At 45.1% G+C, this 19,868-nt stretch overlaps 2 protein-coding genes and 1 long non-coding RNA gene across 3 annotated transcripts; 2 read left to right on the top strand and 1 right to left on the bottom strand.

The window, feature by feature from the left end:
• Positions 1-1,836: 1,836 nt before the first annotated feature.
• On the bottom strand, positions 1,837-6,143 carry LOC119497859. The gene is made up of 2 exons (XM_037786275.1): positions 4,856-6,143; positions 1,837-4,677 (listed from the first exon to the last, which is right to left on the bottom strand). The coding sequence occupies exons 1-2, from the start codon at positions 6,141-6,143 to the stop codon at positions 2,615-2,617; spliced, it is 3,351 nt and encodes a 1,116-aa protein (XP_037642203.1). The 3' UTR covers positions 1,837-2,614.
• A 4,563-nt stretch (positions 6,144-10,706) lies between these two features.
• Positions 10,707-19,580, top strand: LOC119499108 (cytochrome P450 7B1). The gene is made up of 6 exons (XM_037788348.1): positions 10,707-10,992; positions 15,017-15,153; positions 15,406-15,993; positions 17,754-17,960; positions 18,044-18,222; positions 19,080-19,580. Exons 1-6 carry the CDS (start codon positions 10,859-10,861, stop codon positions 19,386-19,388), a joined length of 1,554 nt encoding a protein of 517 aa, XP_037644276.1. The 5' UTR covers positions 10,707-10,858; the 3' UTR covers positions 19,389-19,580.
• On the top strand, positions 18,450-19,073 carry LOC119499109. Its single transcript, XR_005209260.1, has 3 exons — positions 18,450-18,469; positions 18,542-18,589; positions 18,638-19,073. It is a non-coding gene; the product is annotated as an uncharacterized LOC119499109 (long non-coding RNA).
• Positions 19,581-19,868: the final 288 nt, after the last annotated feature.

Below are 19,868 nucleotides of genomic sequence, written 5' to 3' on the forward strand. Positions count from 1 at the left end.
TTTAAACTTACTTTGCATTTGTTTATGATATACTCTGAGCTTGCAGCTGCTTAGAAGATAAACCAACACGCATGAAGGTGACGACTCTATGAGGGGAATTCCTTCAACTGACAACACAGAGAACACAGAGAACACAGAGAACACAGAGAACACTGACAACACAGACAACACAGAGAACACAGAGAACACAGAGAACACTGACAACACAGAGAACACAGACAACACAGAGAACACAGAGAACACTGACAACACAGAGAACACAGAGAACACTGACAACACAGACAACACAGAGAACACAGAGAACACTGACAACACAGAGAACACAGAGAACACTGACAACACAGAGAACACAGAGAACACTGACAACACTGACAACACAGAGAACACTGACAACACAGACAACACAGAGAACACAGAGAACACTGACAACACAGAGAACACAGAGAACACTGACAACACAGACAACACAGAGAACACTGACAACACTGACAACACAGAGAACACAGAGAACACTGACAACACAGAGAACACAGAGAACACTGACAACACAAAGAACACTGACAACACTGACAACACAGACAACACAGAGAACACAGAGAACACAGAGAACACTGACAACACAGAGAACACTGACAACACAGAGAACACTGACAACACAGAGAACATGGACAACACAGAGAACACAGAAAACACAGAGAACACTGACAACACAGACAACACAGAGAACACAGAGAACACAGAGAACAGCGAGAACACAGAAAACACAGAGAACACTGACAACACAGAGAACACAGACAACACAGAGAACAGCGAGAACACAGAACAGTGAGAACACAGAAAACACAGACAACACAGAGAACAGCGAGAACACAGAGAACACTGACAACACAGAAAACACAGACAACACAGAGAACACTGACAACACAGAGAACACAGACAACACAGAGAACACTGACAACACTGAGAACACAGAGAACACAGAGAACACTGACAACACAGACAACACAGAGAACACTGACAACACAGACAACACAGAGAACACAGAGAACACTGACAACACAAAGAGCACAGAGAACACTGACAACACAGACAACACAGAGAACACAGAGAACACGGAGAACACGGACAACACAGAGAACACTGACAACACAGAGAACACGGACAACACAGAGAACACTGACAACACAGACAACACAGACAACACAGAGAACACTGACAACACAGAGAACGTAAGTTATGTCCATAACTATGGATCTATGAGACCGAAGGATGACCGTCACCACGGTCTTCACCTTGAATGAAGCCATTCTTCTTCCTATCTGCGAGACCATAATATCAACAAAGTCATGTGACTGACCTTAAGAGGCTGGCCGTAGGTTATAAAGCAACCGGAAAACCATGCCTCTTCCTCCTGCCTGGAACGCCTCAGCCCGTTCTGAGCGACAAGAGATGGTGACGGTCATCCTTCGGTCTCATAGATCCATAGTTATGGACATAACTTACGATCTATTTCGACCTCACTCTGACCGTCACCACGGTCTTCACCTTGGATGACTAATATCAACATTGTCGCGAGGAACGGAAGATTCCACCGCCTCACCAACATGCTCGGCGGCCGACATAAGAACTGTGGAGCCAATTGCCGTAGACGTCACATTGACTCTATAAAACCTTGCAAACGTGCATGGAGTACTCCATGATGCTGCTGCACAAATGTCCCCAACAGCAACTCCCTTTAGAGCTGCCCATGAAGTGGCCACACTGCGTGTGGAGTGGGCCACCAGACCTTCTGGGACTGGGAAATCTTGGTTAGAGTAAGCCTGCGAAATTGTCTCCACCAACCAGTGGGACAGACGCTGCTTAGACAGGGGGTGACCAAACTTCTTGCCCCCATAACAAACGAACAGCTGAGTGTGTGCCTGCCTCAGCGTCCGAGTACGATCAACATAGGCCTTCAGTGCCCTTACTGGACACAATGTATGAAGAGCCGCTCCCTCTTGGCAAGATGGATCAGGTTGGAATGTTTCCATTTCAATAGCCTGATTCACTGTCTGAGGGCTTACCACTTTAGGGAGGAAGAACGGGTTCGGCCACAGGGACACCCCTGCATATTCTGCTCTCCACCTCAAGCGCTCGCTGCTCACAGACAGTGCGTGTAGCTCGCTCACCCTCTTGGCAGAGCAAATGGCCAAAAGGAATGCAGTCTTGTGTGACAGAAACTTAAAATCTGACTGTTCCAGTGGTTCGTATGGGGCTGTAGCCAAGGACCTCAACACCAAAGGTAGGTCCCATGATGGAGCCCGTAAACTCCTGCCTGGGCGCAGACGGTTAGCACCTTTCAGAAACTGGGACACTATGGGGTGCTTCCCTACCGAAAGACCCCCCAGTGTGTCATGGAAAGTAGAAATAGCCGCAGTGTAGCCCCTCAGGGTGCTAGCTGCCCTACCTGCATCCAGCAGCGACTGGAGGAAGTCAAGTACCAAAGCCACCGGGCAGGTGACGGGATCTGCCCCTTTATGGTGGCACCACGATGAGAACAACTTCCACCTTTGCTTGTAATTGTAGCGTGTGGAGGGTGCTCTAGCATTATCTATGGTCTCCCGAACAGCGTCACTCAGGTCATGAGAGACAGACTGAGAAGGGGCCAAGCCCACAGCTGCATAACAGCTGGCTTGGGATACCAAATTTTTCCTCCCGCCTGGGACAGAAGGTCCGCCCTGAGTGGCAAGGGCCAAGGTCGGCCGTGAACCAGGCGAAGGAGGGCCGGAAACCAATGTCTCCCCGGCCACCGTGGGGCTACCAACAGAACCTTGTAGTGCCCCCGGTTGATTCTGTCCAACACATGAGGAATCAATGGTAGTGGGGGAAAAGCGTACAGTAACCCCTTCGGCCACTCGTGAGACAGAGCATCCAGGCCCAGAGGACCGCCTGGAGGCCTCAGGGAAAACCACAGCTGGCAATGGGCTGTCTCCTTGGATGCGAACAGATCTACCTGAGCCATGCCAAATTGAGTCGACAAACTCGCCACCACCTCTGGGTGTAGTCTCCATTCCCCCGGGAGAGGCCCCGATCTGGAGAGGAGGTCTGCAGCCCGATTCAGCACCCCTGGTACATAGACAGCCTTTAGCGAGGCCAGACGTGGAAAAGCCCAAGGCAGAAGCCTCTGTGCCATCTTGAGGCAACGCAGAGACTTCGTGCCTCCTTGATGATTGACATGGTAAACTGCGGCAGAGCTGTCCGACTTCACCAGGACATGCCTGCCGCGTATGAATGGGAGAAAGGCCCTGAGAGCCAGATGCACAGCCCTCAGCTCGAGCACATTGATGTGTTCGGTGTCCCATGGAGGTTTCCAAACACCTCTCGCCATTCTGCCCTCCCAGACTGCTCCCCAGCCTGTCATGGAGGCATCTGTGGACACCAAAGTCCTCCTTGAAGGCAGATTGCCCAAGGGTACACCTTGTGTGAGCAACTTGTGGTCCCTCCATGGGCTCAGAGCTCTCTGACATGACTGAGTCACTCTGAGCTTCACATGCCTGTCCCTCCGTGGATGGAGGTTGAACGCATTCAGCCACCGCTGTAGGGGCCGAGCCCTGAGCAGGCCCAGCGGAATCACCAACACTGCTGCTGATATCAACCCCAGCAGTCTCTGAAAGTGAACCAACTGTAGGCGTTTGCCCAGTCGGAAGATACGCAAGACCGTTAGGATTCTCGCAACCCTCTGAGGGGTAAGAGACGCCTTCATCATAAGTGAGTTCAGGCAAAGTCCCAAGAATACTGTTTCCTGCCTCGGTTCGAGGTTGCTTTTCTTTAAGTTCACCCTGAAACCAAGGGATTGGACATGAGCTAAGACCCTCTCGGTGTGCTGCATGACCTGTTCGCGAGATGAAGCGCAGACCAGCCAGTCGTCCAGGTATGGCAGGATCTTTAAGCCTGCCCTCTGGAGTGGTGACAGAGCGGCTGCTACCACTCGGGTGAAAACTCTCGGAGAAAGGGAGAGACCAAACGGAAGGACCTTGAACTCGTAAGCTTGCCCTTGAAATGCGAACCGTAGAAACTGCCAATGTGCCCGACAAATGGGGACGTGGAAGTACGCGTCTTTTAGATCGATAGTGGTGAACCATTCCCCTTGCTCTATCGACTCTAGAATGTGCTGTGTGTGCAGCATTCTGAACGGCAGAACCTTTATGTAAGTATTTAGGCGCCGGAGGTCCAGGATGGGACGTATCCCACCATCCTTTTTGGGAACAAGGAAATATGTTGAATAAAAGCCAGCTTGCTGTTCGCTGGGCCTTACCTTCGCAATTACTTTCTTCTGAAGGAGGATTGCAATCTCCTCGGACAGAACTTTTGCCTGGACTGGGTCCTTGACCAACGTCATCTGGACCCTGGAAAAAGGTGGGGGCCGCCGCCGAAATTGAATTCTGTAACCCCTTGCAACAGTAGCCACTACCCAGGGGTCTGAGACTTCCTTCTCCCAGCTGTCCAGGCGTAGCTGGGAGTGAACCTTGGCGGCTGCCCCACCACTCCTATGCAGAGGCCCCCTGGGTCCCTGGACCCTTGGGGGGGCGTCTCCTTTGAGGAGCCCCTCTTGCTGTAGGCCGGGGCTGAAACCCTTGATGCTGCAGTCGCAGTCTTCCTGCAGCATCACCCGAACCTTGTGCACCTGAGCCCTGGCGCCTGCCACGCATCCAGGGCTCTGGATGACCCCAGGCAGCCTGGAATTGGTGCTGCTCCCCCGTTGGTCTCTGCCTCGTCGCTGCAGGCCGACTGAATGTGCGCTGCACGCTCTCTCGAGTACGCAGAGACTGTTCAGCTTTCTCCAAGACACTCTGGGAGTCAGAGTGAAAGACTCTACCTGGTACCACCGGCATGTTGGTAAGCTCCTTCCTGATGTTCTCGGGGAGGGTTGTCTGAGCTAGCCAGATCTGTCTGCGGGCCATCATGGCTGACGACATAGCGGAACCGATGTCACGAGTAAGCTGAGAGTGTGTGGACAGGGCCGCATCTATCAGGTTTCTGGTGTCCTGATCACCCGCACTAGCGGTCCTTCTGAGCGCTGCTAACAAGAGAGCGAGTGCATTTCCTGCACACGCCGCGCGGGCGGCTGCATTATAGGACCTACAAACCAAGTGGTCTGTCTTCTTGCACTCCTTACGAGGACAGTGTGGATTAGTGGTCACCCTATCTGGGCCTAGAGGGGTTAAAGCTGCCATTTCCCTCTCTACAGGCGGCATATCGCCCAAACCAGACTCATGGGGGTACTGTGCCTTGGCTAGCCTCCTGCACCCCGAATTAAACTGAGGGGCGCTACCAGGATTATTCCATGACCTCCTTAACATCTGACAATAATCCTCGGCTGCAGGAATAGTCACTGAGGGGCGAGACTGCGAGATGCCAGCCCAGACTCCCTCCGATGAGCTAGGGGTTTCAATTGGAATTGAAAGGCCCATAATCTTAGCCGCACTCAAAACCTTTGAAAACACATCACTGGGAACAGAATCGCCAGTACCATCGTCTACGGACGCAGACTCACCTGTGTGAGATAGGCTAAGGCAATGTGACTCTTCAGCAATCTCTGTGTGACCCTCGTCCTCCAAGAGAGAAACCTGAGCATAAAGTGATATAGCATCAGGGTGATCTGTCTGATGTTCTTCATATGCCGGCAAGTCCCTAGGGGAGATCCCCTCCGAACAAGCCGCAGTCAGTGGAGCTGCTCTCAGAGCTTCCATTCTACTCACCCTGTCTGCCAGACCACGAATGGCGGCCAGGATTTGACACTGAGTATCCTCCTGCCCCCCTGCCCCATCTACAGGTGGGGCTGGACTCTGCAGTGGCGGAGAGTTAGTCTCTGTGGCACGTTTTTTTCCCTGCCCCTGGGACTGCCCCTGTTTACGCTTGCGGGAGCGGTTTTCCGTGCGACGCTCTCGTTCCCTACTAGGGGGAGCAGCTGCCGCAGTGTGTTGGGAATGCCCCTCAAGCCTAGCCCTTCGGGCCCTTTCCTCCAGAGGCAGATCAATGGCTGCTGGACATGGGCAATCAACGTCATCCATTAAATGCGCCATGCCCAAACAAGACGGACACTCACGGTGACCGTCGCGAATGTCCATGGCTGCCCCACAGAACCGACAAGTCTGGGGAGCCATAATAGTACCAATTAACCCCTCCTGCTGCGAACAGTAGTCAATGGGGATATATGCTCACTGGCTCAAAGGTAGAAACAAAAATACTGCTCATAAGAACTAAAAATCACCCCTTTCCTGTACGCGGACGTACAAGGGGGAACAAATAACCAAACCCACCTACTGCGCACAGAGGTTTAAGGGAAAAATGAAAACGCCCTTTAAAACACAAGGGGAATGCAAGGCAAAATCCTTGGCTAAATAAAATATGCCGAAGGGGGATTCGAACCCCGGCCTACCGCGGTAAGAGCGCCCGCTCTACCGGGTGAGCTATAACACTCAGTGGGCCATTTATCGGCGCGCCACTATTTAAATAAAGAACACCACTCGTGTACGCACGTGTACGAAGAGTGAAACAGAAAACTTAATTTGCGAAACAGCTGAAAGCAGTAACTCTGCAACTGCTTCCAAGAGGAGAATAAGCAAAGCTACTCACCCAAACGCCAACTTACGCAAAAACGCCAAACAGGCTATGGGGTAATCAGCCGCAGGTGATATCATTTATCTTACCTGCAACAAACAGAGAGTTACATACAGAACTCACGGGAAAAACCACAGAAATCCGCAGGGACACAAGGCACCTGCACACTAAAGTGACGGATTATTGGCTTCCCGACATACTTACCGGTCTCCGATGAGGCGAGAAAGGCAAAGAGGAAGAGGCATGGTTTTCCGGTTGCTTTATAACCTACGGCCAGCCTCTTAAGGTCAGTCACATGACTTTGTTGATATTATGGTCTCGCAGATAGGAAGAAGAATGGCTTCATTCAAGGTGAAGACCGTGGTGACGGTCAGAGTGAGGTCGAAATAGATCACAGACAACACAGAGAACACTGACAACACAGAGAACACAGAGAACATGGACAACACAGAGAACACTGACAACACAGAAAACACAGAGAACAGCGAGAACACAGAACAGCGAGAACACAGAGAACACAGACAACACAGAGAACAGCGAGAACACAGAGAACAGCGAGAACACAGAGAACACAGACAACACAGAGAACACAGAGAACACAGAAAACACAGAGAACAGCGAGAACACAGAACAGCGAGAACACAGAAAACACAGAGAACACAGACAACACAGACAACATGGACAACACAGACAACACAGAGAACACTGACAACACAGAGAACATGGACAACACAGAGAACACAGAGAACACAGAGAACAGCGAGAACACAGAAAACACAGAGAACACTGACAACACAGAGAACACAGAGAACACAGAAAACACAGACAACACAGAGAACAGCGAGAACACAGAGAACAGCGAGAACACAGAGAACAGCGAGAACACAGAGAACACTGAGAACACAGACAACACAGACAACACAGAAAACACAGAGAACACAGACAACAGCGAGAACACAGAGAACACAGACAACACAGAAAACACAGAGAACACAGAAAACACAGAGAACAGCGAGAACACAGAGAACAGCGAGAACACAGAGAACACAGACAACACAGACAACACAGAGAACACTGACAACACAGAGAACATGGACAACACAGAGAACACAGAGAACACAGAGAACAGCGAGAACACAGAAAACACAGAGAACACTGACAACACAGAGAACACAGAGAACACAGAAAACACAGACAACACAGAGAACAGCGAGAACACAGAGAACAGCGAGAACACAGAGAACAGCGAGAACACAGAGAACACTGAGAACACAGACAACACAGACAACACAGAAAACACAGAGAACACAGACAACAGCGAGAACACAGAGAACACAGACAACACAGAAAACACAGAGAACACAGACAACAGCGAGAACACAGAGAACACAGACAACACAGAGAACACAGACAATACAGAGAACACAGAGAACACAGAGAACACAGAGAACACAGACAACACAGAGAACACAGAGAACACTGACAACACAGAGAACACAGAGAACACAGAACAGCGAGAACACAGAGAACACAGACAACACAGAGAACACAGACAACACAGAGAACACAGAGAACACAGAGAACACAGACAACACAGAGAACACTGACAACACAGAGAACAGCGAGAACACAGAGAACAGCGAGAACACAGAGAACACAGAGAACACTGACAACACAGAGAACACAGAGAACACAGAGAACACAGACAACACAGAGAACACAGAGAACACAGAGAACACAGAGAACACAGACAACACAGACAACACAGAGAACACAGAGAACACAGAGAACACTGACAACACAGAGAACACAGAACAGCGAGAACACAGAAAACACAGACAACACAGAGAACAGCGAGAACACAGAGAACACAGAGAACACTGACAACACAGAAAACAGCGAGAACACAGAGAACAGCGAGAACACAGATAACACAGACAACACAGAGAACACAGAAAACAGCGAGAACACAGAGAACAGCGAGAACACAGAGAACACAGACAACACAGAGAACACAGACAACACAGAGAATACAGACAACACAGAGAACACAGAGAACACAGAGAACACAGAAAACAGTGAGAACACAGAGAACAGCGAGAACACAGAGAACACAGAGAACACTGACAACACAGAGAACACAGAGAACACAGAGAACACTGACAACACAGACAACACAGAGAACACAGACAACACAGAGAACACTGACAACACAGAGAACACAGAGAACACAGAGAACACAGACAACACAGAGAACACAGAAAACAGCGAGAACACAGAGAACAGCGAGAACACAGAGAACACAGAGAACACTGACAACACAGAGAACACAGAGAACACTGACAACACAGACAACACAGAGAACACAGACAACACAGAGAACACAGACAACACAGAGAACACAGAGAACACAGAGAACACAGACAACACAGAGAACACAGAGAACAGCGAGAACAGCAGCGCTGCTTCACGGCTGCTTCTCACACTGGAGCTGACTGTAGTTACAGAAACACTCTGAAACATCATTATAAATACTGAGATATAAACATTAGATCTATGATATAAACATTAGATCTATGATATAAACATTAGATCTATGATATAAACATTAGATCTATGATATAAACATTAGATCTATGATATAAACATTAGGTCTATGATATAAACATTAGATCTATGATATAAACATTAGGTCTATGATATAAACATTAGGTCTATGATATAAACATTAGATCTATGATATAAACATTAGGTCTATGATATAAACATTAGATCTATGATATAAACATTAGGTCTATGATATAAACATTAGGTCTATGATATAAACATTAGGTCTATGATATAAACATTAGATCTATGATATAAACATTAGATCTATGATATAAACATTAGAACCTCTTTATGCTTTGTTTCGATGATATTCTGTTATTATTTGATTTCATTTAAAGGTGACGTTTTAACCTGAAGGCTGATTTAAAGAGACAGAACAGACGTTGATGATGTCATCGTGACATCACAGCTCTGTTTCTAAAGAAGAAGTGACACATTTACTGAAACTGTGTTGAGTTTCATGACTCAGCAGCTGATGTCAGCGATGACTCAGCTCAAATGATCCACATCAGACGGTTCCGGAGAAAAACACGTTGAGATCCTCTGAAATGAGTTCAGCTGGAAGCTGAAACGTCCTGATTCTGGTGAAACGGGCCAATACCGAGAGGACAAACCAGACTCCATGACTGTCTCTCACTATTTAATCTAGGCTGTAATGTTCTAACCAGAAACCAACACGCTAAACTGGACGGTTATGTATTATTAAAATAAGAAATCATTCACAACATGGAGAAACAAACCTCCAGAATTAACAGGAATTATAATTCAGGTGTAAAAGTGTTTTAATGAAGCAACAAACTGATCACAACTTAAAGAGGAATTCATATTCCAGTATATAATGCATATACTGTAGTATATAATGTATATAATATATCATGTATATAACTTTGATTTGAAAGATTTTATATAAATACATTTATTATTATCATTAATATTATTAATATTGTTATTATTATGATCTTATTGTTAGTATTAATAATAATAATAATGTTAAAATTATTAGTGTTATTATCTTATTGTTGTTGTTTTTTGTATTATTATTATTATGATCTTATTATTAGTATTAATAATAATATTGTTATAATTCTTAGTGTTATTGTCATCGTATTGTTATTATTATATTATAATCTTAATAGTATTATTCATAATAATATTGTTATATTTTTAGTATTATTTTTGTTATTATTATTATTATTATTATTATTATTATTATCCTATTATTATTATTATTATTATTTATCATATTACTTAAAAGGAAAAAAAAGAATTAGGAGTAATTGAACTAAGGACTATTATTATTATTATTATCATTATTATTATTATTATCGTTATTGTTATTGGTAGTAGTATTTGTAGTATTTTATTAGTATTATTATTATGGGGTTAGATGGGGACATCAGTGGGGGGGGAGGGGGGGGACTGTAGCCGGACTGAGCTACGGGACCGGAAATAGAAATACTTGGCCTTCACAATAAAAGCTCGCGTCATGAAGTGTTTAAAATGTTTTGTTATATTTATATATTTATTTATATTTATTTTATTCATATTTTATTCAGCGGCTCGTTTGTGTGGCTGAAAGTAGCCGCTGCTCCTCCACAGTACCGCTCTACTGCAGCGGCACGGGCTTTATTCTGGAGGTCTTGGCCGGATGCAGTGTGTCGGGGTGTCGGTCCTGATCGGTCGGGTCTCTCCGGACTCACACGGAACCATGTCCGCTCTGCTGCTGCTGCTGCTGCTCGGCCTGCTGGGCCTGATGCTCTGCGTCCTGCACGGCCGGAAGAGGTCAGTACTTATACTGCTCTCTGAGTACTTATACTGCTCTCTGAGTACTTATACTGCTCTCTGAGTACTTATACTGCTCTCTGAGTACTTATACTGCTCTCTGTGTACTTATACTGCTCTCTGTGTACTTATACTGCTCTCTCTGTGTACTTATACTGCTCTCTGTGTACTTATACTGCTCTCTGTGTACTTATACTGCTCTCTGTGTACTTATACTGCTCTCTGAGTACTTATACTGCTCTCTGAGTACTTATACTGCTCTCTGAGTACTTATACTGCTCTCTGTGTACTTATACTGCTCTCTGTGTACTTATACTGCTCTCTGAGTACTTATACTGCTCTCTGAGTACTTATACTGCTCTCTGAGTACTTATACTGCTCTCTGTGTACTTATACTGCTCTCTGAGTACTTATACTGCTCTCTGTGTACTTATACTGCTCTCTGAGTACTTATACTGCTCTCTGAGTACTTATACTGCTCTCTGTGTACTTATACTGCTCTCTGTGTACTTATACTGCTCTATGAGTACTTATACTGCTCTCTGTGTACTTATACTGCTCTCTGAGTACTTATACTGCTCTCTGAGTACTTATACTGCTCTCTGTGTACTTATACTGCTCTATGAGTACTTATACTGCTCTCTGTGTACTTATACTGCTCTCTGAGTACTTATACTGCTCTCTGTGTACTTATACTGCTCTCTGTGTACTTATACTGCTCTCTGAGTACTTATACTGCTCTCTGTGTGTACTTATACTGCTCTCTGTGTACTTATACTGCTCTCTGAGTACTTATACTGCTCTCTGTGTACTTATACTGCTCTCTGTGTACTTATACTGCTCTCTGTGTGTACTTATACTGCTCTCTGAGTACTTATACTGCTCTCTGAGTACTTATACTGCTCTCTGTGTACTTATACTGCTCTCTGAGTACTTATACTGCTCTCTGTGTACTTATACTGCTCTCTGAGTACTTATACTGCTCTCTGAGTACTTATACTGCTCTCTGTGTACTTATACTGCTCTATGAGTACTTATACTGCTCTCTGTGTACTTATACTGCTCTCTGTGTACTTATACTGCTCTCTGTGTACTTATACTGCTCTCTGAGTACTTATACTGCTCTCTGAGTACTTATACTGCTCTCTGTGTACTTATACTGCTCTATGAGTACTTATACTGCTCTCTGTGTACTTATACTGCTCTCTGAGTACTTATACTGCTCTCTGTGTACTTATACTGCTCTCTGTGTACTTATACTGCTCTCTGTGTGTACTTATACTGCTCTCTGTGTACTTATACTGCTCTCTGTGTACTTATACTGCTCTCTGTGTACTTATACTGCTCTCTGAGTACTTATACTGCTCTCTGTGTACTTATACTGCTCTCTGTGTGTACTTATACTGCTCTCTGAGTACTTATACTGCTCTCTGAGTACTTATACTGCTCTCTGTGTGTACTTATACTGCTCTCTGTGTGTACTTATACTGCTCTCTGTGTACTTATACTGCTCTCTGAGTACTTATACTGCTCTCTGTGTACTTATACTGCTCTCTGAGTACTTATACTGCTCTCTGTGTACTTATACTGCTCTCTGTGTGTACTTATACTGCTCTCTGTGTACTTATACTGCTCTCTGTGTACTTATACTGCTCTCTGAGTACTTATACTGCTCTCTGTGTGTACTTATACTGCTCTCTGTGTACTTATACTGCTCTCTGAGTACTTATACTGCTCTCTGTGTACTTATACTGCTCTCTGAGTACTTATACTGCTCTCTGAGTACTTATACTGCTCTCTGTGTACTTATACTGCTCTCTCTGTGTACTTATACTGCTCTCTGTGTACTTATACTGCTCTCTGAGTACTTATACTGCTCTCTGTGTACTTATACTGCTCTCTGAGTACTTATACTGCTCTCTGTGTACTTATACTGCTCTCTGAGTACTTATACTGCTCTCTGTGTACTTATACTGCTCTATGAGTACTTATACTGCTCTCTGTGTACTTATACTGCTCTCTGAGTACTTATACTGCTCTCTGTGTACTTATACTGCTCTCTGAGTACTTATACTGCTCTCTGTGTGTACTTATACTGCTCTCTGTGTACTTATACTGCTCTCTGAGTACTTATACTGCTCTCTGTGTACTTATACTGCTCTCTGAGTACTTATACTGCTCTCTGAGTACTTATACTGCTCTCTGTGTACTTATACTGCTCTCTGAGTACTTATACTGCTCTCTGTGTGTACTTATACTGCTCTCTGAGTACTTATACTGCTCTCTGTGTACTTATACTGCTCTCTGAGTACTTATACTGCTCTCTGAGTACTTATACTGCTCTCTGTGTACTTATACTGCTCTCTGAGTACTTATACTGCTCTATGAGTACTTATACTGCTCTCTGTGTACTTATACTGCTCTCTGTGTACTTATACTGCTCTCTGAGTACTTATACTGCTCTATGAGTACTTATACTGCTCTCTGAGTACTTATACTGCTCTCTCTGTGTACTTATACTGCTCTCTGTGTACTTATACTGCTCTATGAGTACTTATACTGCTCTCTGAGTACTTATACTGCTCTCTGTGTACTTATACTGCTCTCTGTGTACTTATACTGCTCTCTGAGTACTTATACTGCTCTATGAGTACTTATACTGCTCTCTGAGTACTTATACTGCTCTCTACTTTAACCTCTAATCCCCCAAACTGAATCTAACATTAACTAGACGGCTGATCAATAAGTCATTGTTTAACTTACTGAGGTCATCAGGGATCAATATTGTTTTAGGTGAAATACTAAAAGCATGTGATGTTCTTTAATGTGACCTTTAACCCCAATAAAGAGAATCTGTTTCAGCTGCAGGATCATAAACCAGAGATTAATAGATTTAATAGATTAATAGATTTAATAGATTTAATAGATTAATAGAATTAATAGATTTAATAGATTAATAGATTTAATAGATTTAATAGATTAATAGATTTAATAGATTTAATAGATTAATAGATTTAATAGATTTAATAGATTAATAGATTAATTGATTTAATAGATTTAATAGATTAATAGATTTAATAGATTAATTGATTTAATAGATTTAATAGATTAATAGATTTAATAGATTTAATAGATTAATTGATTTAATAGATTAATAGATTTAATAGATTAATAGATTAATTGATTTAATAGATTAATAGATTTAATAGATTTAATAGATTAATAGATTTAATAGATTTAATAGATTAATTGATTTAATAGATTAATAGATTTAATAGATTAATAGATTAATTGATTTAATAGATTAATAGATTTAATAGATTAATAGATTTAATAGATTTAATAGATTTAATAGATTAATTGATTTAATAGATTAATAGATTTAATAGATTAATAGATTAATTGATTTAATAGATTAGTAGATTTAATAGATTTAATAGATTAATAGATTTAATAGATTTAATAGATTAATAGATTTAATAGATTAATAGATTAATAGATTTAATAGATTAATAGATTTAATAGATTAATAGATTTAATAGATTTAATAGATTAATAGATTTAATAGATTAATAGATTTAATAGATTTAATAGATTAATAGATTAATTGATTTAATAGATTTAATAGATTAATAGATTTAATAGATTAATTGATTTAATAGATTTAATAGATTAATAGATTAATTGATTTAATAGATTAATAGATTTAATAGATTTAATAGATTAATTGATTTAATAGATTAATAGATTAATAGATTAATAGATTTAATAGATTTAATAGATTTAATAGATTAATTGATTTAATAGATTTAATAGATTAATTGATTTAATAGATTTAATAGATTAATAGATTTAATAGATTAATTGATTTAATAGATTAATAGATTTAATAGATTAATAGATTAATAGATTTAATAGATTAATTGATTTAATAGATTAATAGATTTAATAGATTAATAGATTAATTGATTGGTGAGGAGGTGCTTGTAGGTTAAATGATGAATGACAGTTTGTGTGTTTGCAGGAGAGACGGTGAACCTCCGCTCATCACCGGCTGGATTCCCTTCATCGGGAAGGCTCTGGAGTTCGGACGAGACGCTCACACGTTCCTGGAGGAGCAGAAGAAGAAGTTTGGAGACGTTTTCACGGTTCAGATCGCAGGTTGGTGTTTCAGACGTACTCCAGCTGTGGTTATCTAGCCGTTAGCTAACGGAACCAGATGTTCACATATATATATATATATATATATATATAAAGAACATTTAGAGTGCCAGATGCAGGAAGGACAGCTGGCTGGATGCTGCGGGTGATTACTGGTCTGAATTATGTTTTTATATTTATTTAACATCACGAGTAAATAAGTAGAGGAAGATGAGTAATAAATGAACCAGAGTGTGCATCCTGTCCCTGCAGGTAAATACATGACCTTCATCATGGACCCTCTGCTCTACCCGAGCATCATCAGACACGGCCGCCAGCTGGACTTCCACGAGTTCGCCCAAAAGGTGGCGCCCTTAACCTTCGGCTTCTCGCCCATCGCGAAGGAGTTACCCGCCCTGCAGGAGCAGATCAAAAACTGCTTCGCCCTCCTCAAGGGAGACAACCTCTCCACCCTGACAGAGAGCATGATGGGTAATCTCATGCTGGTGTTCCGTCAGGACCACCTGGGGGAGGACGGCGGCTGGAAGAGCGGCAGCGTCTACGAGTTCTGTAACTCGGTCATGTTCGAGGCCACCTTCCTCACAATGTACGGCAGGCCGGCGTCCGCCCGCCGCCACAGCGGGATGGGCGTGCTGAGGGAGGACTTTGTCAGGTTTGACACCGTGGTTCCGCAGCTCATCGCTCAGATCCCCATCTGGCTGCTGGGACAGACCAAGGCCATCCGCCACAAGCTCATCAGCTACTTCCTGCCGCACAGGGACTGGTCCGACACCTCGCAGTTCATCAGGAGGCGGTCGGAGCTGTTTGAGCAGTTTGCGCTGAAGGACGACGAGAGAGCAGGTAGGTCCGCTGCTCCTGACAGGTGAACTGAGCGATCCTGATCTGCTACCTCTGTGGTCCAGGTCTGGTCAGGTACAGCAACCGGAACTACCTGGTTGAGGTTCAGGAGTGATGGTGGTCACGGGAGAAAGAAACTAAAGGCCCAGACCCACCAACCCGACGTCAGAGAACTAGCATGGACGAAGGCCGACCATTGAGTCGCCTCACGTCTTCTTTGTCTCGGCTAAAAGGTTTCACTGGAACACGCCGCAAAGACGGCCGCCGACGGCCGCCGACGGCCGCCGACGGGCGGTCAGCTTCTTTTTTCTTTTTTCTTTGCCTTTATATGACAGAGATAGTGCTAGTTGTGAAAGGGGGGCCGCTGCAAACCTCGGGCCGCTGCAGCAAGGACTCAGCCTTGGTACGTGGGGCGCCCGCTTTACCAGGTGAGCTACCGGGGCCCCCCCCGACGGCCAGTTAGCTCGTACATTCTGCTCCTGGTGAGAGGAAATACCTCTCCTCACCAGCAGGCGGCGGTAGTCTGTGTTCATCATTCAGAAAGAGAAACAGGAAGAGCGAGGACGGAGGATGTACAAGCCGTCGTTATGAAACATTTTCACACCGCTCTCACTCACCAGTCTCTGTGAGAATGTCCGTCTGTTGGAACGATCAGATGAGATGAAGATGAATACTGTTGACTTAACTCGTCGGCTTGCTTTCCTCACGTCCGTTTCTCTTCTTGTGCACTGATTGGTTTAAACTGAACAACCAATCAGAGCCGACGGTGCGGTAGAACGACGCTCACCGTCAGGACCTTCAGGCTGCGGTCCAATAGTGAAGAACGTGACGTCCTGTGTCCTTTCCTAACCACATGAAGTCAAGGAAAGATGTGAAGGAGAGTTCATAAGGACTTAGGAAAGAGAATCCCGCTGCACTTAAATCAACTTTATTTATAACTCGTACCCGTTCACTACGAGCGTTGATCGACTCGGCTTCACGACCCAGGTCGAGAGTTTGGTCAGAACAGGGTTCAACAACCGGGGCGAGACGGATCTATTTGGGTGCATGTGGGGGCGCACAGTCGTGACATAACTATCACAGGTCGGCGTGGCTCAAACAAACGGAGCGACGGCAGCAGGAATGTTGTCAGACACATCGGAGGTGAACGACGGACGATTTGACGGATATGTGGTGAGATCTTGAGTTGCGGGAGACGAGCTGAGCTGAGCTGAGCTGATTGGTATGGATTATTGCTCCCAGGCTACCAGGGGTTAACCTGGGTTGACTGGCTTGGTTTGAATTGACAAAAGAAGGGTTTAACATGGGTCAGATAACCCTGGTCTGACCCAGTTCCAGTGAGGATTCCTGTCCAAACTGGGATGGAGAGTTATTTCCAACACACCTGCTAGTCGGCCGTTGGCTGTCGTCTTTGCGGCGTGTTCGAGTGCAACTTTTTGGCCGAGACAACGGAGAGGAGACGTGAGGCGACGCAGCGGTCGGCCTTCATCGCCGCCAGTTCTTTGATGTCGGTCCGGTGTGTCCGGGCCTTAAGTGAGATGTGGGTCAACTGTAAGGTCCAGGTGAAATGCGGGGAAGGCCCAGGACATCTCCACACATCGACAACAAACCATTTATACTGTTTAGTTTCCTGTTGATGTTTTATTACTATAGCAAACTGCTTCAAAAACATCCAACTAGTTCAAACCAGCCAGATTCCTCCAGGTACAGGGTTGGTCTCCTCCTCTCTCAGAACTCTGACTGGACTCTTTGGTCTCTTTCAGCTCATCACTTCACCATCCTCTGGGCGTCCGTGGCGAACACCGTCCCTGCCACCTTCTGGGCCATGTACTACCTGATGAGTCACCCTGAGGCTCTGCAGGTCGTCCGCCAGGAGATCCAAGAGGTCCTGAGACTCAGCGGAGTCCAGTTCAGCGGTGATCGAGACGTGGCGTTCAGCAGAGACCAGCTGGAGAAGCTTGTTAATCTGGGTACGTACGTGCGTTTCCTCTGTGGCGTCTGCTACCATCCTCAGAGTCTAAGTCGTAGTGAAACATGTGACCTTCGTCCACAGGGAGCGCCATCAACGAGAGCCTCCGTCTGTCCTCGGCCTCCATGAACATCCGCTTTGCTCAGGAGGACTTCAGTCTGCGGCTGGACGGCGAGCGCTCGGTGGCCGTCAGGAAAGGAGACGTCATCGCCCTCTACCCTCAGAGTATGCACATGGACCCCGAGATCTACGAGGAGCCGCAGGTACAACTGGCTACTGATCAATCACCTAGCAATCATCTATCAATCACTTATCAATCACCTATTAATCACCTATCAATCACCTAGCAATCGCCTAGCAATCACCTATCAATTACCTAGTATTTACCTAGCATTCACTTATCAATCGCCTAGCATTCACCTAGCATTCACACTTTTCCATTCATTTACTCATTAAACATTATGAAGTTAGTAGGTAGACAGGTAGACAGGTAGATAGGTAGACAGGTACGTAGATAGGTAGACAGGTAGACAGGTACGTAGATAGGTAGATAGGTAGACAGGTAGACAGGTACGTTGATAGGTAGACAGGTAGACAGGTACGTTGATAGGTAGACAGGTACGTTGATAGGTAGACAGGTAGACAGATACGTTGACAGGTAGACAGGTACGTTGACAGGTAGACAGGTAGACAGATACGTCGATAGGTAGACAGGTACGTAGATAGGTAGACAGGTAGACAGGTACGTAGATAGGTAGATAGGTAGACAGGTAGACAGGTACGTTGACAGGTAGACAGGTAGACAGATACGTCGATAGGTAGACAGGTACGTAGATAGGTAGACAGGTACGTAGATAGGTAGACAGGTAGACAGGTATGTTGATGGGTAGACAGGTAGACAGGTACGTTGATAGGTAGACAGGTACGTCGATAGGTAGACAGGTAGACAGGTAGATAGGTAGACAGGTAGACAGGTACGTCAATAGGTAGACAGGTAGACAGGTAGACAGGTAAGAGTCTGAGGATTAGCAGCTGAACCTTAATAAGACCTTAAAGTCCGTCCTGGCTTCCTGTGGATCTGTCGATCATACCGTGGCTTCTTGTTGGTTTTCTCCGTCAGTCGTTCCGGTTCGACCGCTTCCTGCAGGACGGCAGAGAGAAGGCCGACTTCTACAAAGACGGTCAGAAGCTCAGGTATTACCTCATGCCGTTCGGCTCCGGCGCATCCATGTGTCCCGGCCGATACTTCGCCCTCAACGAGATCAAACAGTTCCTGTGTCTCCTGGTGCTGTACTTTGACATGCAGCTGGAGGAGGACCAGACCAGAGCCGCGGTGAACCCCAGCCGGGCCGGACTGGGCATCCTGCTGCCCAACGCCGACGTACGCTTCCGCTACAGACTGCAGACGGTCCGACCTGGACCGACCTAGCGGTGATCCGCGTCCATGTCCGGTCCCCCGAGAGTCTCTCACCTGGACTGGACTTTTACTGTGATCATAACGCACCAGTAGCGTCACGTTATCACAGTGAGTAAAATAAAACACTAATCAGCTTCACACAGCTCAATATATCCCATAATAACACACAACTACACTTATACACAAAAAATATCACTTAATTTCCACAATACTGCACTCAATCGTCCTGGGACCAATCTGTAATAATCTGTCCATAGAAACGATTTTGGAGACTTTTTTGTCTTTGGTTGATGGTATTTAGTCCAGAGGCTGGATTCACTGTGTAGGAAGTCTTTTTCTCTGTTGCTGCCTCCAACATTGACTGTTCCTTTAGTGTCGCTGCCTCCAACACTGACTGTTCCTTTAGTGTCGCTGCCACCAACACTGACTGTTCCTTTAGTGTCGCTGCCACCAACACTGACTGTTCCTTTAGTGTGGCTGCCACCAACACTG

This window comes from Sebastes umbrosus, chromosome 12 (genome assembly GCF_015220745.1).
Source record: "Sebastes umbrosus isolate fSebUmb1 chromosome 12, fSebUmb1.pri, whole genome shotgun sequence".
NCBI classification, from domain to species: Eukaryota; Metazoa; Chordata; class Actinopteri; order Perciformes; family Sebastidae; genus Sebastes; species Sebastes umbrosus.

Bases quoted from the DNA above. Each gene is read 5' to 3' on its own strand.
- LOC119497859 (XM_037786275.1), bottom strand. From the start codon at position 6,143: ATGGCTCCCCAGACTTGTCGGTTCTGTGGGGCAGCCATGGACATTCGC. The intron at 4,678-4,855 runs GTAGAGTCTTTC...GATGCGTGGCAG, and splicing joins CAACATGCCGGTGGTACCAG to GCGCCAGGGCTCAGGTGCAC.
- LOC119499108 (XM_037788348.1), top strand. From the start codon at position 10,859: ATGCAGTGTGTCGGGGTGTCGGTCCTGATCGGTCGGGTCTCTCCGGAC. The intron at 10,993-15,016 runs GTCAGTACTTAT...GTGTGTTTGCAG, and splicing joins GTCCTGCACGGCCGGAAGAG to GAGAGACGGTGAACCTCCGC. The intron at 18,223-19,079 runs GTACAACTGGCT...TTTCTCCGTCAG, and splicing joins AGATCTACGAGGAGCCGCAG to TCGTTCCGGTTCGACCGCTT.